This window comes from Bemisia tabaci, chromosome 10, assembly GCF_918797505.1.
Source record: "Bemisia tabaci chromosome 10, PGI_BMITA_v3".
Taxonomy (NCBI): Eukaryota; Metazoa; Arthropoda; class Insecta; order Hemiptera; family Aleyrodidae; genus Bemisia; species Bemisia tabaci.
The window spans coordinates 3,409,747-3,427,473 of NC_092802.1; the positions used below are offsets into that span (position 1 = coordinate 3,409,747).

The 17,727-nt window shown below is 37.1% G+C and overlaps 1 protein-coding gene across 4 annotated transcripts; it reads left to right on the top strand.

Annotated features, from left to right (window-relative positions):
* Window positions 1-130: 130 nt before the first annotated feature.
* LOC109038056 (protein ST7 homolog) lies at window positions 131-17,722 on the top strand. 4 transcript variants are annotated; one of them, XM_019052987.2, is made up of 12 exons: window positions 131-279; window positions 5,096-5,268; window positions 6,162-6,244; window positions 6,882-7,029; window positions 7,718-7,888; window positions 9,444-9,677; window positions 10,343-10,440; window positions 12,300-12,490; window positions 13,501-13,603; window positions 14,752-14,995; window positions 16,197-16,336; window positions 17,441-17,722. In XM_019052987.2, exons 2-12 carry the CDS (start codon window positions 5,259-5,261, stop codon window positions 17,534-17,536), a joined length of 1,518 nt encoding a protein of 505 aa, XP_018908532.1. In that variant the 5' UTR covers window positions 131-279; window positions 5,096-5,258; the 3' UTR covers window positions 17,537-17,722. The 4 variants fall into 4 exon arrangements, with proteins under 4 accessions (XP_018908532.1, XP_018908533.1, XP_018908534.1 ...); XM_019052988.2 differs by having other exon boundaries at window positions 140-342; XM_019052989.2 differs by lacking the exon at window positions 131-279 and adding an exon at window positions 1,920-2,055.
* The last annotated feature ends 5 nt before the right edge of the window (window positions 17,723-17,727 follow it).

Sequence of the window (17,727 nt, forward strand, 5' to 3'; positions counted from 1 at the left end):
CGTCAAAAATGACGCTCACCAAAATTTTGTAACCGATGGCATCGATGACTTGGAAAGTTCTCAATCTTGCAACTACGCTGCGCTAGCGATCCGTCTGTGGTCTGCCGCTGGTCTGCCGACTTCTTTTGTTTACAATTTGACCAAAAGTTTACCAATCAGTCTTTTTAAAGTTTTAAACGTTCGCTCAATCATAACTTAAGTCCTGATCCAGTCCTAATTTCGGCTAAAATTACCGCGTGATACTGTTGCAATCAACTAATTGTGTAGACTTTCATTTCAGTAAGTGCTTTTTCATCTCTCAAACATTTTGCATCATTTCACCCAAGGTTCCTACAGCAAGTCGTAAGTCACTTTTTCATCTCACAAGGGGAGCTTCCCAAGTGTAACCGGAATTTCGAGTTGAAATTTCGCATAAAGATACTAGAGATGATTTTAGGGATGCCATATTTTTTCGTTTTTTCGAATGGGGTCGGGAAAGCCCTCAATAAAAGGGCTAAAGATGCGGAAAAAACGCGTCCGCTAGCGGCACAAGTAAATGTAGGTGATAGAGGCTTCCAATCCTTATCAGTACCGCATGGCCAAACGGTAGCGCGCTCGCCTCGCAGGCGGGAGATCCTAGGATCGGATCCTGATATCAGCTCGTAATTTTATTTTACTTAATGCTTGTTTATCTTTCACTTACTTTATTTTGCACCATTCGCTCCGCAAACCGACTTACGAGGTAGAACACGTAGTGGCTGAAGATTTTTTACATATCGACGGTGAAACTACCAAACCACGTATCTCGGTTTGCGACGTCGCAGACTTCCTGTCATACTTTATTTTTTAAATGAAAAACTACTTAACATCCAGTCTTGAAAATTTCTGTGATTTTTCCTCTTTGTGCGGAGAAAATTCCGTGAAAATTTCAAGGAATGATATTGATTTGGTCTACTTCAAAAAAATAAAATGTGAGCGTAGATTTTTAATCACCGCAAACGAGATACGTGGTTTGGTAGTTTCACCGTCGATATGCTGATATAAACTCGAAGTTTCTCTTGGATTGAAACGTTATATGTAATTGAATTAACAAAACACTCTAAAACTCACCAAATTTCGTTGCCAAGCTGAATTTCCGGAGTATCAGTCGAATCTGTATCTGTATCTGACTGATACTCCGGAAATTCAGCTTGGCAACGAAATTTGGTGAGTTTTAGAGTGTTTTGTTAATTCAATTACATATCGACGGTGAAACTACCAAACCACGTATCTCGTTTGCGGTGTTTAAAAATCTACGCTCGCATTTTATTTTTTTGAAGTCGACCAAATCAATATCATTCCTTGAAATTCTCACAGAATTTTCTCCGCACAAAGAGGAAAAATCACAGAAATTTTCAAGACTAGACGTTAAGTATAGTTTTTCATTTAAAAAATAAAGTATCACAGGAAGTCTGCGACGTCGCAAACCGAGATACGTGGTTTGGTAATTTCACCGTCGATATAACGTTTCAATCCAAGAGAAACTTCGAGTTTATATCAGCATATGTAAAAAATCTTCAGTCACTACGTGTTCTACCTCGTAAGTCGGTTTGCGGAGCGAATGGTGCAAAATAAAGTAAGTGAAAGATAAACAAGCATTAAGTAAAATAAAATTACGTATAGTTATCAGGATCCGATCCGAGGGCCTCCCGCCTGCGAGGCGAGCGCGCTACCGTTTGGCCATGCGGCACTGATAACGATGCAGAGCCTCTGTCACCTACGTTTAGGTACCTTTTGCCGCTAGCGGACGCGTTTTTTTCGCATCTTTAGCCCTTTTTTTGAGGGCTTTCCGACCCCATTCGAAAAAACGAAAAAATACGACATCCCTAAAATCATCTCTAGTATCTTCATGCGAAATTTCAACTCGAAATTCCGGTTACACTTGGGAAGCTCCCCTTGTCAGCGAAGCAGTCGGAAGCATTCACACTCACCAGATTTTTCAGTTATATCATCTTAACTTAGTAAGACGCGCAAGTTATACACCGCAAAATTTGTACCTATCCACCAATCAGGTTGTCTGCCCTATTCTTATCGACAGTAAGTACAAAAAAATTTGTCTGCCAAGTTATGTTACAGAGTAACTTCATTAGTCACATCCTAATTTAAGCGATTTTGTGCTCTGTAGAGTAATCTGCAGAAACCTGGGTACATAGGCACTTTATAGTTCAAATAGCAGAGTTGCAGAGTTCAGGACTTATTGCCGCTTGGTGACTGGGTTTCTTCCGAAGTCGCATTCCCTAACCGGGAACTAAATTAACTCTCATCGTGAACGAGTGCATCCAGCCATCCATGCATACCTACGTCCATTTTACAGTATTTTTAAAAAATGCTCAAGACATTTTAATGGATCAGGTATATCTCAATTCTGTAAACAATACTTGTGAAGGAAGAGCAGTTGGTCATCGTATAGGATGAGCTGGGCTTTACAGTATTGCAGTGTAATTTATGAATCAATCTCTTTAATTGGCAGGAGTTATTCCTGCCGGAAGACCAAAATCATTTTTGTCCATCATCTTTTTGATAGGCTGTCCTAGTTTCAAGGAGGAGCGTGTAACGAAGTTTCTTATTATTGATTACTCTATCATGAACATGAATAATGAATTTAATCAAGAGCACTTATTTGAATTAGAATCAAAGCCAAAAGAGAACGTGATAATTGCTTTTTTTCTCAGACCCTCTTTGTCGTTATCAATGACTCCCTTTCCACCTTACCCGGTTATTAAAGTCAACTGACGGCTGCTATTATTTTTTTCTCCTCATAACGCGTAAGAGTGTTAAATAATTTGATCTCATAGCTTTCAATTTGATTCGGTCTAATCAACTTAGTATAGAAAAATCTAAATCAAATTGCACTGATTTTTAAGGCTGATTTTTCCTTACACCTAATCGATGCTCGTACTATCCAAAATTAATCAGCCTGGAAATTCCATTTCCAAGAGGAAAGTAAAAATTCAGGCATTATTATAAATCAGGGCAAAAGCGAAAGCCTTTGTGTCAGCTTTGAATTATGAGAAAATAAGGAAAAGTTCCAAAACAGTTCAGCAGTTTTAAGATTATAAAAAAAGTTATCGGATTTTTTTCTTCCTCTAATTTTTCCCTTTTTTACTTTATCTCGTCTCTCTTTTTTGGTTTTCTTTTCATGATAAATATAATTCACCTCATCAAACGGGGGGGGGGGGGCTTTGTTACTTACCCACTGCATTTTTTAAAAACACTTAAAAAAATGTTGTATCTGTTTAAGAACCCTGTTTTGCGATATGTGTTTGAAAATTAAACTTTTACTGCCAGTCCGAGGAGAGAGCAGTAAAATTTCCAGAGAAAGTCATCCAGGGAATTTTTTGGAGACTTGCAAAATGTAAGGGGAAAACTTTGACAACGTTGCATGACCTCATATTAAATGTAGTGTTGGGACAGTGGTGTCCCTAGAGGCAACGACTGTGACTGTTAAATTAAACTTTCAAAATGCTTGTAATTTTCAGAAAGAAAAGTGTTTTTAACAAAAACTCATAATTTACAAATAGGAAAGGCTCCGTTGGTATCTTTCAAAGTCAAATTTTGGAAAGATGAATCAACAGTGAAAAAAATGTTTAAAAACCCTGAAAGTTCAATTGATTGTGAGTAGTTTTTTAACTTTTAACTAGTTCCAAGACGAGTAGAAAAAAAAACTTCCACTAAGATCCACTGCAGTTTTTTTGACTATTATGATGTTTAAAAAAATTGTTCCAAAACTCTTAAAAATAGTTATAACTTTTTTTCTATCTTTATTTTTAAAAATAATTGACATACTTAAATTTTAAGAATTTCTAAAAACTGTTTTTCGACAGTCATTTTTTTAAACTTGAAATGCTAAAAAAAAATTGTTCAAAAACTCTAAAATAACTTTTTAATTGATTGTTTTTTATATTTTTTAAAAACTCGTTGGCTTTAATTTCAAGAATTACTAAAAAGTGTTTTTCTACAGTCACTATTTGTCTTACTTTAAAATGTTTGAAACACTGTTTTCAAAAACGCTTTAAAATAGTTTCAAAATTATGTTTTGAAAGACTCATTGACGAAATCACAAAAAAATTTCCAAAAAGTTTTTTTCCCAGCCGCTAGGGTGGGGAGACCTTGAAAAGTCCCAATTCGTCACCTATCGGCCAAAGTATCACAAGTGTCATGCGACGTTTCAAAATTTCCCCCGCTTTTTTTTTTTTACAGAGATATTGTTCGACGAAGCTGTCCGAAAATTTCACGAAATTTTCTTCAACCTTTCTGTGAAAAAATAAGATGGCGGCGGAAATTTTGAAACTTCGCATGACGCATAGAGGTAAAAAGGAGGTGTTTGCATTTCGGGCATCTTGGATTTTTTTTTTTGATGACGCTCGTCGGCACGTACGATTTTTCTCATCGATTTTCTTGGAAATTGTGTAGTTTATGGATACATGTCATTCTGTATCCAGTGTTTGAAATTATATCATTAGTTGATTTCAGCAAAAAAAACTGACGTTATGGTCCATTTTTCATACTTCGACTTCCAGATATTGCCGGGGTATTCGTACCGACCCACGTCACGGGGTAATCAACCCTCAAGACGCAAACACCTCCTTTTTTTTTCTCTATGCTGAATCCGCCCCCTCTTCATCATCCTGCCGTGCTAAGGAAAAACGCCGTATGAGCCTTTAGGCGTTGCCAAATTTCCTTCAATAAATCACGAATTTTCAGGGAAATTTGTCAACGTTTTTCCTGCAATTTTTCAGATCATTTTGTTCGCAATTTCACCTAAATTTCCTGGAAATTCCAAGGAAAAATATACATAGCTTTCTTCAAAAATAAACATTTTATCGAAGGTAATTTGGCAACTCTCGAATGTTCATACGGCGTTCTTCCTCAGCACGGCAGCATCAGCGCCACGATCACCCCCTCCCCCTTCGTCCTCCGTCCGTAATCCTCTTCCCCTCAAATCGCCCCCTCCCCATCTCATCCACGCACACATTTTTATAAATTATTTTTTCATTGTTATCATATGTCCTCCATCCGGGTTTCAAGATCTGTCACTCCTCGATAGTAATTCCCGTGTTTTTTTTTCTCCATTCAGCCGGGAGCGAGGGTCTTGCGAAGTGCGACGAAGCATGGAGGGTCGCTGTTGAGAGGCGTCGGATCAATATCCGCGGACGCGGAAGTGCGGCGGGTTGCGGCACGCGCCGGTAGAGGGCGCGCGGTCCCCAGGATCCCCGCGAAACGGCGGCAGGCACGGCAGTATGTGGGATGGTAAGTAGCCACGCAACTTTCATCGGGCTTTTCGTCGGCCGAGTCGTTTCTGTTATCAGCGTTCGCTGTTCCCGGGCCCTCGCCGGAGGAGAGGATGTATTTCAGTAGGTATTTTATAGTGTGACCGCGGGTAACCACCCTCGGGGATGTTATCTCGAGGGGTCTTCCAGTTTGGGGGTGAAGGAGCGGATCTGCTGGAGGATCTTCTGGAAAGTTCAGGCTTCAATGAGGGGAATTTTGTAGCAATTTAAGATTGTGTTTTCATCCCCCCCTCTCCTTTCTGCCTCAACCCCCTCCAGAAAGGAAAAGGGAGAGGGTTGTGGTGAGGTTTTTTGAGGATCTTTGCGATAAGAATTCGTAGATTTTTCCAAGATTTTTCGCAAAATCGGGACTTTGGCAAAGCTGAAATGTTCAGTATTTTTATATTTTGTTCATCTAGTTTTTTTTTTTTTTTTTTTTTTTTTTTAGGGAGAGGGATTATGATGGTTTGATTTGACATACGTTTGTTTTCTGTGAAGGAGGATTGTGTGAGCACCTGTGAAAATATCAGCAGGGGATTCGCTGTAGATTTCTCTGAAAAATGAGTTTGTGGCCAAAATGGAAGTGAGTTTTTTTCTGTGTTCTTCCAATTATTTTGTTGAAACCACCAGTACAAAAAAATTCTTTGTTTCTTCTTTTTGTATGAATGGTTTCATTAATCATCTTTTTCAAAATTTAATATTTTTTTTTTGTCACTGTCAAAATTCTTGACAGTTGGATCAAAGCTATGTATCGATTTCTACTTCATATTTACCAAAATTTGATTCCCCAACAGGTGTGTTTAATCTTTTGTAATCAAACTTTCTTGCAGAAAAAATTGTCTGTTGCTGATTTAAGTTTTCTTTATTTTCCAGCAACTATTTTCTTGAGCACGCTGACACCAAAATTTTATGTCGCTCTAACTGGAACTTCCTCCTTAATCTCAGGATTGATTTTGGTAAGTCAAGCTACTTGTTTAAGAAATTTTCATTTTGAAACTACAGAGGAAGAATGATTGGGTGTTATGGAAATTGTAATAAATGCCAAAGAAAAGAATAAAGGTCAGAATTGTTCAAAATTGTTTCATAGAAAAAAATGATCAGTAGGAAAGACTAGTGTCCCAAGTTTTTTTCTTAAAAGTTTGTGTGACAGCTTCTTAGGAATATGTGGAATTTGCACTTAAAAAAAGACTAGAATAGATAAACAAAGAACAAAAACAGGAGAAATATTGAAGTACCTAGTTATGTGAATGCTCTATCCTCACTATTAGACTTTAAGTACCTAACCATGAAGTGTTGTTCAATTTTATTTCACATGGAAAAAAAAGGATTGCTGATTTAACAATTCAATTGTTTAAAAATATGTCCGACATGTTTCAAATGTACATTTTACAATGTGGAAAGCTAATTTAACCTCGAGGGTGGTTACATTAGCATTTTTTTATTGTAAAATCTACGTTGAAACATGTCAGACACTTTTTTTAACTACAAAATTGTTCAATCAGCAATTTCATTCTTTCTGTGCACTGAAGTTTCAATTGTACTCTTTTAGTCTTGGTCATTCTCATTGTTGTTGTCAACGAAATTTTCTTTTAGATTTTTGAATGGTGGTACTTCCGGAAATATGGGGCATCGTTCATTGAGCAAGTTTCCCTGAATCACATTAGTCCATGGATCGGCGGCGGGGAAGCTATTGGGAACTCGGGGACATCTAACTCTCCTCCGCAACCACAACCAGTGCCAGGTCCGTTATACATTTCAAAGTCTTACTTAGGTCCTCAGTCTGTTTATGGTTCTATCAATGAATTGATTCTAATGTTTACAAGTCGAAATAATTGTCAAAATAATGAAGCTGGGCCGAATTTGAACCAATGAAAGCAGATTATGGATGTGCAAATTGTTATGTGTAAATAGGTGAAATGTATTTATATTGAGGTGTATTTTTACCCTTCAAAGAAGGGGCTCCATGTACAAATAAATAAATAAATAAAGGATTAGTAACTGTCCATAGATGTAGGGACATTAATGCATTGAGGTAGATTTTTTACTTTCTTGCTCCCCTAGGGTAGAGGAAGTATTGTCATCCTGCAAGGGGGGGGGGGAGGAGTTAAAATTTCATCATTTCTAGTTTTCAGTAGGGTCGAAAAATCGAATTTTGAGTTTTGAACTGCATGGTGCATACCGTGGTTTTGATAGTTGATTCTATTTATAAAAATCGAATTTTTTATGATCACTTACGACTGATTATTAATAAGTGAATTATTTGTGCGTCCCCTACTTTTGACAATCAAGTGCTTATCGTTGCATAATTTTCATTTGCAAATGAATGGCTTTAAAGGGAATTTTTCATTCAAACACTTGCTTCCATGAAATTTTTCTCCCCAAAAAGTCAGTGAGCATGAACGAAATGTGAATATCATTTTTCTTCTTAGAGTGTAAAGTATGGCGGAATCCATTGAATCTGTTCCGAGGAGCGGAATATCAGAGGTTTCTGTGGGCAACAAACAAAGAACCACTCACATATTACGATATGAATCTATCTGCCCAGGATCATCAAACTTTTTTCACCTGTGAGGCCGATGCCGGCAAAGCTGAGTATGAAAGTAAGTAAATTATCTCCATCATAATTTTTTTCCAAAACAGTTTTTATTTCCTTAGTTGGGGCGGGTGCTTCTATTGTTTTTAACCAAAAAAGTTTCAATAGTTCTGAAAATAAGAGCACCAGTAAAATATTATGTAAGGCATATCATATCTGTACAGCACACAAATTACTTAACTGACAGGCTTGACAGCCAATGTGTTGGAACCAGGGTGCTGTTCAAGATTTTTGCAGAGTCAGGCATAAAATGATAAGGTTTTTTCATTTCATTACAATTCAGTGAAACAACACAGCAGGTAGGGGTGGTCGTGTTATCAGACTAAATAATCAAATTAAACAACGTAATTTTAGAAAAGTTGTTTTTTGAAACTCCATCCGTCAATTTCCATGCCTTATTTACCTTTCTTGGTGCCATGCTGAGCAGTTCTCCCCAACCCGAGTCCAAAACTCAGGGCTACAGCTGCCATTAAGGTGCCTGAGTTATTATTGTTCTCTCTTCATTTTTGCATCTTTTTTTACTGTGTTGTACATACATCCGTAAACTTTCCGAATTAAATTAGTGAAATAACGTTCACAAGTAATCTAGATTGTGATGATACTATTATCTAACTCTAGTCGCCAACTTTTAAGTAGATTGAAAGGTATCTTTCTCTGTGACTTGCCAGTATTCAATTTAGTCCATATTTTTTCCTAAAACTGTACAATAGCCATTTCAAGAATTGTTCCCATCGGCCGGTACTAAAAGAATAATAATGCCAGCGTCGCCATTATAAAGTCTTGAAAAAAAATTTGGACTAAATAAGTTTGTTGCGCGCGAGAAATACAGCGGAATTAATTTTCTCTTAACTTTTGAAATTGCATAAAAATCACGTTGAGCACGCCAAAAAAGTCTGGTATCTACTCCCTGGTGCGCAATCTGCACAGTTTGTAACACACTCTTTCAAGTTGCCTGTGTCTGCGGGCAGTTATTCTCAGTCACTGCGGCTCAGGTTTGAGAGGAATAGGTAAAACTAACCTGATTAAACAAACGATCTCACTAACTTTTTCTTCCGTAAGTTTTCAAGCGTTTATTTCCCTTTTCTTTTTTTTATTTTGCAAAAACAAAAGCTTAGAATCGATTGAAATCTTACGCAAGGTGAGTTTATAACAGTTTGCGAGATTGTTTGTTCATTCAGGTTAGATCTCTCTTTGGGCAAACCAAACGACCAGCCACCAAGAAAAACTGCCTGCGGTGAATTTGAAAAAACGTGTTACATACTATGCAGATTGCGAGCTAAGGAGTGGATTACAGACTTTATTGATATGTCCAACGTGATTTTCAAGGGAATTTCCCGATCGAGAGTGTATTTAGTTGGCTGTATCTCTTGCATGCAACAGCCCATTAAGTATTGGTGAGTCTCAGAGAAAGGTACCTTTTAAACTACAATCTAGGTAGGTTTTATTTCTCACATTTTCATAAATTCAAAGATTCCAAAGTCAAGAAGAATAGGATGTAGGTCTTCTCATGTCTCGCTTATATCATGTATAAAATGATCGATTATTTCATCTTAATTTCTCAGTCATGCAAACTGCTTGGAGAGAAAGGAATCCTGCAGCGCGGGTCAAAGCTGCTCATGAGGCTCTGGAGAAAAACCCTGATTGCGCACCAGCTTACATCTTGCTAGCAGAAGAAGAGGCAACAACTATACTAGAGGTTGAAAGCATTTTGAAGAAAGCTCTCAAGTGTGCTGAGATCAATTACAAGAAATCTCAGTTAGCCCAACATCAAGGCAGTGGGTCTGAGTCTACTTACCGTAAGTTTCATAAAGAGCATCCAGATAATTTTCATTTTTTGAAGATGAAATGTGATTTTTTTGTTATTACCGACGTCTAGCATTTAAAATTTCTGAATATCAGTATTGAAAAAGTAAGTCCGGAATCAGCAGTTTTACATATCAGCGAAAAGGAAATTGTTTTTCCGTTGAAAAATTTGTAACATTCACTGCCAAGCCGGTCATAGTGAATAGCGTCTTTAATCTTGCTGCTGTATGACAGAGACTTTTTCTATGGGCCCTAAATTTTAGAGTACTAACACACACTACTGGTTGTGTACAAAACCGATGAAGAGCATTAGTCTCTCAGCCATTGGCGCAAACTAACATTTGAAACATTTTAATTCCTGAGCCCTTTGCACGTTTTTTTAGCCTAACAGTAACGATTCTGCCAAAACGCATTAATAGTGAACATGTTGAAAGGTTCAAGATGGCAGCTCTCCTCTAAAAAATAATCCTAAGAAGTGCTCAAATGAAGAATATATAAATATTCTCTCTTCATAAATTTGGATTTTCTCTCTTGGAAAGTGCAATGTAAAGCTCCCACTATGATAGATTAAATTATTACCACATTTCTATCTTACTGTTTTCAAATCACTTGTTTTGCACCATTCATTAAAGGCTTGTTTCATTTTGTTTTAATGCAGGAAGGGATACAAATGTCCTTATTTACATTAAACGAAGATTAGCTATGTGTGCAAGGAAACTTGGCCGGCTAAAAGACGCTGCCAAGATGTTTAGAGATGTAAGTAATTTCCTCTTCATCTCCAACCTTGATGTACGATTTGATTGATTTCTTTTAGAATCATGTTGATCTCAATGAAGATTGAGATCCTTGAAAAATTCTTTCTACCCTGTGACCATATGGATCTCCTGTACGCAAGAGATGCAACTAAGTAGGTAGACTTTCTACAGGTACAATGGGTCACTTAACTGTGAACAAATTTCGACTTGCGAATACATTTTTCTGAAGGTAAATGACGCGTAGAACCCGATGCACACATTGAAAACGCAAAAAAGTAACTCAATAACTGAGAAATACATAGTTCAAATCACTCAACTTATCTGCAAATTTAAAACGCACCGGTTTTGCACCGAACGGAATGATGTCATCTCGCACTAATCAGAAGCTAGCATGGGTTTCTACAACTTCCATCAAATGTCTATATACTCCTCGTACGGAAGAACAATACTAGAGTCTTTAGTATGTCTTTAGAATTCAAGAATCAAATCTCATTTATGTTACCTGTTGTAAACAAGCAATAATTCCACATTGAAATACGTTTTATTTTAACACACATCAGTGAAAAATGAGAGAAGATTGCGATTTGACTACCATAGTACATCACCACCGTTAGTGTCCCGCCTATCGGGTGCGTTTGAAATGTCTTGCACTTTTTGGATTTTTCAAGAGTGGTTTTCTCTGCGTTTTCGGCTCCATAAAAAAGTGGAAAAATCACCACATTTTCTACTCACCTCGTACTTTTAAAATATTAAATAAAGTAAACAAGGTTTAGTGACTCATTGCCCAAAACTCACAATAGGCACTTTTAAAAAGTCTGAAACTATTTCCTTAACAAATCTCCCAATCCAATCTGTACAGTTTGTATCATGTTTCTTTGAAATTGCCTGCATGTAGGGGTAGTTTTTCTTAGTTGCAGGCAATTAAGTAGGTTTCCTTAGAGAGGGGGATTGGGGGAGATAGAGATAGAGACGCAAGAAAATCCAATTAAAATAAGCAAACAATTTTGCAAACTATTACAAATTTTCCTTACAAATGGTTTCTGCAGGGGTGCAGAAACTGCCTGATCAAGCGCCTGGCTGGGCGAGTGAAAATGTGGAAAAGCCCCAAAAAATGTGGAAGGAGGGAACATTTTGAGGGGCCAAAAGTCTAAAATTGAAGAAAAACGTCATCTCTTTTTAGATTGGTGTGGAAAACTGATAAGAAAGATGTGGAAAGCCGGCTGGCGGGCGCGTGAAAATGTGGAAGCTTGAAAAATTCTGCACCCCTGGGTTTCTCCTGACTTATAGCATTGTGTCTGACTGGGATTCAGCAGGGATTGAAAAATTTAAGGGAAAATGACAGAAAAATAAGGGAATCTGTTCCAGAATCTGGGGATCTCGTTCTTCTACCGCTTTGACACCATTTTAAGGTTTATGTTATTGCACCTGATCTGCCATTGTTGACCTCGTCAATCTTCAAACGTTCAGAGTGATAGAGGCGCTTCCATTGGCCACATAATATAAACATCAAAAACGCGTTTGGAATTAAATATTCTAATGTTCGCCAAGGAATTGGCTGAAAGATGAAGAAAATTTATATTCGTATCTAGAATTCTGGGGGATTATATATAGTTTTCCCCAAGAATATCCTGGGGAAGTGGAAAAAAATCAAAATTTCTCATCAAGGAATGTGCTTTTGAAAATCAGGAAAAAAATCAGGGAATGAGCAAAGTCAAGAATTTTAGACATCATGATTTCAGCTTTTTTTTTTTTGCATTTCATGTATCAAATCAAATCTATTCTCCCCAACCCTGAGCAACTGTTTGAAATGATTTCTGTGCAATTTTAATTAATGAAATCCTCAATTTTCTATTTTTCCAGTTAACTAAAGAAATTCCTCCGATAATGAGTGTTCTGAACATTCATGAGAATCTCATAGAAACGCAGCTGGAAATGCAAGCCTATGCAGATGTCCAAGCTGTTCTAGCCAAATATGATGACATTAGTCTTCCAAAATCTGCTGCAATATGTTATACAGCTGCGCTACTTAAATCTAGGGCTGTTGCTGACAAGTAAGTTTTCCTCTCAGTCAATCAAGTTTCCACGAAAAAATTCTCTCACATGACCTAACATTAGGACAATTAGGCTCTCATCCCCAAGAAATCGTCACGTTGTTTTTGAGATAGTTGCAGGTCTCAAGAGAAAATACGATTTCCAGGTAGATTTGACCAGGTAGACTTCCCTTGCTGCAGAAAATTAAGTTAATATCCCATGAATTGGAAGTCTCATGAATGGACCACTAGACAAGGTACAAATTAAAGCATTTTGATACATGTTTCTTCACTAGAATTTCACGTAGCACACGATTCTTGCATCAAAAATCACTGATTTAAACTCCTAACTAAAATATTAACGTTTTAATTTTACATCGGCAATGGGAAATTTGGATTGCCCAGTCACAAGAAACACAACACTGCCCGTGAATCAAATTTTGCACTACAGCGGTTTTGGCAGGCTTCTCAATCAAACATCGTTCATTTCCCACTCTTTATTGTTCAAAGTGTGAACAATATGCTATAGTGCATGCTATGTCATTTTCGTTGCACGAATCGTGTCCTAGGTTAAATTTTGATTTAGAAACATGTATCAGAATGCTTAACTTTATACTTTGCCTAGTGGTCCATTGAGAATTTATAGGTAGTGTTCCTGATATAAAAAAGTGTTCTTATTGAAAGATCCACTCCATTTTCCTGCAAGATTGATTGCCTCTGAAATGCAAAGAAAAAACCCAGCATATTTGTAAGACAAGAAACCTTTACTAATAGCTGTTGGAAGTTTTCCGAATTGGCAGAAATGAGTCTCTACCAAATATGTCAATTTTCAGGTCAAGTAACCCAGCGCACAGATACACAGGGTAACAATGCTTTGACTTGGGGCTCTAGCAGTTTTTATAATGCCAATCGTTTCCAACAAGAGTGCCTTATCAGAGTGTATCAGTATTTTGGAACTAGTTATATTGATAGCTTACGGACAAAAATTTGCTTGAGCACCCTCATCATTGATATTATTAATTTATTTCCAGATTTTCTCCTGACATAGCGTGTAAAAGAGGTCTCACTCCAGCAGAAGTTGTCGCAGTAGAAGCAATTCATAGAGCTGTGGAATTTAATCCTCATATACCCAAAGTGAGTTTTTTCATTTTTTGACAGCTCTGATTTTACAGGTTGATCTATAAGGTAGAGACGTATAATGACTGGCAAATAATGAAAAACGCAAATGGAATCTTCCGGTGCTTAGAATACCCTGTGGACTTCAGAAAGATAAAAATTGCTAACTCTTACAAAAGAATCGTTCAGTTGTGCTAGTCACAATTGTTTTGATGGTTTGAGCCTCCAGATGAGCAAACAATAATAAGATCCGTCCAAGTGCATAGTTTCTACATTTAATATTAATGGAGATATCGCCTCTGAGCAGAGCTGGCTTTAAATCAAGTGCATCTGCACTGGGCAGCAAATTTTGGGAGGCGGCAAATTATTGATTTTTTAATTTTTATATATTCATATATAACTTATTAGAATTAGCGTATGATAGCTTCACCGAGAAGACAACAACATGGCTTTTACATGTATTGTATGATTAGGTCACCTTTGAGACTTTTATTTACCTATTACATTATTCGGTTTTTTTTTTTTTGGGGGGGGGGGGATTTTTCAGCCAATGGTGGGGGGGGTTGCAATTAAATTTTCTGTACTTAGCCCAAAAAAACTTAAACTGGTTTACAGAAGGCTATATCTCTGTTAATATTCGACGTTGAAACTTGGTGTTTTGGCATATCTTATAATCTGAAATTGTCAAAACACAATTTTGTGACTCGAGCAACTGACTTATTCTGCAGCGCTATGGAATATCATTGTACGAGCCCTAGGAGTTGCCAGATTTCTCCCAATAAAACACAAATTTTTGAGAAAAGTTGTGAGTACAGATATTTTCCTTTAAATTTTCTGATACCTACTTTCAATCGAATTGTGAATGAAATTCTCTGAAAAGTTGAGAGAAAAATATCCAAAAGTTTCCTCGAAAATTTTTACGCAATGGAAGGAAATTTTGCAATGCTTGAAGGCTTGTGTGGCGTTCTGTAGCATGACAGTATAAGAAGAGGACAGTGTTTGTCCACATGAGAGGACCTCCAGACTCTTTATTCAAAGAATGCTCAGAATAAATTTCGATAAAGACAAAATGAAACTATCTCTGAGACCCATTTAAAAAGATTTAATGTTGATTCTTAGAAGTTCTTCTTAGCCTTTTTGGACTCATTGGTTCTCTTTTGTGGCAGTACTTATTAGAAATGAAGCCTTTGATTCTACCACCGGAGCATATTTTAAAACGTGGTGACTCGGAAGCCATCGCATACTCTTTCTTTCACCTTTCTCATTGGAAACAAGTGGAAGGCGCTTTGAACCTTCTTCATTGCACGTGGGAAGGCACTTTCAGAATGCTCCCTTATCCGCTTGAGAGAGGGCACCTTTTCTACCCTTATCCAACTTGCACTGAGTGTGCAGACAAAGAACTATTGCCAGGTATGTAATACCTATTTGTGCTAACTCCTTCAATGACTGATCTTCCTTTTAGGTATGATCTGTAAACTTTATTTGAAGCAAACTATAAATTACTCAATCAATAATGAGGCTGCTGCAGGGATGCTGAGTTTTAATTGATCTTTTGAGCAGAAAAATCGGTCACAAAATCGATTTTTTGACCAGAAAAATCGATTCAATTGAATCGGTTTGATCTATCTGCGATTTTGTTTCCGTAAGTCGATGAAATTTTGCGATATTTCCGATTTTTTTTTTTATTGACAAAGCTTCTCTCATAGGCTAAAGTCTATCCCACAGAAGTATCTTTTCAGTTTTGTGCTGAATTTTTACCCTTGAAAAGTTGTTGAAATTTCATGGAAAATGGAAGTACATGGATCATCAAAATGAAATTTGACATCTCTAATGGAGGCCAAAAAAATCGACTGTTACCCGTATATCGATTCAGCTTTTATTGATTTTTAGACAAAAATCCACACCTCTAGGCTGTTGCATAGTGCTGAAATTGCTTAGAAAGTTTGTAAGACACAACTCGCATTGTAAATTTGAGCAAGAAGTTCATTTCCGATCTCAAAAAAGCGCAACTGGATAGAGCCCTCTTCAAAAAATTGTATGCACTTTAAGACTACAACTGAAGATCCACCATCTTGATTCTTGCGTTTTCCTTCAATGCTAAACTGACGGCACGAAATCTTCTGCCGCACTCTAAAGGTGTGTAAACTTATTTGGCGTCAACATTAACAAAGGCTCAAAATTTTAGTTACTCAGAGACCGTTTCTCATTGACCTGAAGCTCATAATATCGTATGAAGTGACGACTCTTGGTATTGAACATTGTGAATCCAGTGCATACCAACGCCGCCGCACGATCTGCACCTGTGTTATACTGTTATCAAACCATTGGAACTTTTCTACTAATTTAAATTAAATGTTCAAACAAATGTAAACATTTGATAAAAAACGAGCTATTTTCATGATTTCAAAAGGTGCAAGTGTATCCACAATCTTTTGTGACCTTATAAGCATAATTGGGATTCATAACCTCTTGTCATAATAATTGTGACCAGGAAGTAAATGAACAAATGCAGGTAAATGGATTCAATCATACTCCTTTCATGGCAAAATTTCTTATCCTATTCGATCAGGCAATTCAACCATAGTAAATTTTTATTTTCTCTATTTTACAGCGTTTCATGATGTAAGTGTCTACCCGAAAAAAGAGCTGCCATTCTTCATTCTATTCACAGCAGGTCTCTGCTCCTTTACTGCACTTCTTGCCTTACTCACGCACCAGTACCCTATGTACATGGGAATCGTTGCCAAAACTGTAAGTACCTACCTTTTGGACAGCTGTAATGTAATAAAAAAGAAACGGGCTTTGTTGTGTTCCACACAGCAAAATTTCCACAAGTGGTTCTTATGTTTGTAAAAGAAAACCAAGCACTATTTTGCTTCTGAATTTCCTAAGAGTATCTCTTTGATCATGAAAAGTAAACATTGAAAATTGTAAGGCACGCTCATTAGTATTCCTTAAATAAAAAAAAATTGTGAGGAAAATCTTGCAAAGTGAAATACAGTCAGGCTCGATACGTATGTATTCATTTTCAAAATTATTTAGCACCAAGAGAATTGGAAAGCAAGTTGTTTTCGCATCTTGTAGCGAGGTGATGAGCAGGAAAAGTGCTTTCATACTAGAAACTTGCCTTCAAATTGGAAGAAAATGTTGAAATGTTTTTGGTTTCTTTGGATGTATTTCTATCAAACAGATTTAAGTGCAGGTGAGAAATATGGGGTGTGCTCGTTAGTTCTCTGTCCGTAAGAGTGAATGAGAATAATAAAGCGCCAGTGACGTTAGCGGCAATGATCGAGCTGTGGCGCGAGGGGGAGTTTGTTGTCGGGGCGCTTTAACTCATGAGCCCTGTCCACAACAATCTCGCCCCATGCCTGCGGCTCATGAATCCTGCATTCAGTTGCCACATAGTTCTCTTTGCTGAATTTAAAATCCAGCTTTTCCAATTCTTCGAGGGGAATCATGACCAGTTTTTACATTGTTTTTTATGCAGCTTTCTAGAGCACACCCCATATTTCTCACCTGCACATAAACCTGTTTGATAGAAATTCGTCCATTTTAGGAGAGGCTCGAGGGGTAATTTATTTTTTATTTTCTTCTTTCTTAGCTCAGATTATAGGTCGGTTTCTGAAATAGGTACAATCAGATTTTAAAATGCTTTCCCTTGAATTAAAGTCCAAGTTTCGGAACTAGTGGATTACAACAGTTTTACTGCGTTTCTCTTGTTTTCGTTTCTGGTGCTTGAGCTTTTTAGAATAACCAATTCAACTGTGTGACTCTGTGAAATGATTGAAAAACTAACCTTATGGTTCTGATTCTAAGTGTATCATATGCGCTACAAACTCGTATTTTTGTTTTCAGATGCTCGGTTGGGCTTCCCTCCCCTTCCACTTTATACTCGACAAATTAGAGGCTCTCCTGCCGTCTAACATCTTGCAACAACTCTCCAGAATATAAGCCAGTTGCGCTGTGAAATTGTTGGATTGCGATGGCATGAAAATTTATTTTTTGACGAAATTAGTTTTTAAAAGAAAAATTGAACTGAATCATGTAGCTTTTAAAATATTTCCCTGTCTCCTAAATTTAAGTCTCTATTTAATTAATTATTTATTTTTATCAATAAAAAAAACTGTTAGTTCCTAATGTCC

Excerpts from the sequence above, each read along its gene's own strand:
- LOC109038056 (XM_019052987.2), top strand. Across the intron at positions 12,491-13,500 it reads TCTAGGGCTGTTGCTGACAA|ATTTTCTCCTGACATAGCGT; the intron begins GTAAGTTTTCCT and ends ATTTATTTCCAG. Across the intron at positions 14,996-16,196 it reads AGACAAAGAACTATTGCCAG|CGTTTCATGATGTAAGTGTC; the intron begins GTATGTAATACC and ends TCTATTTTACAG.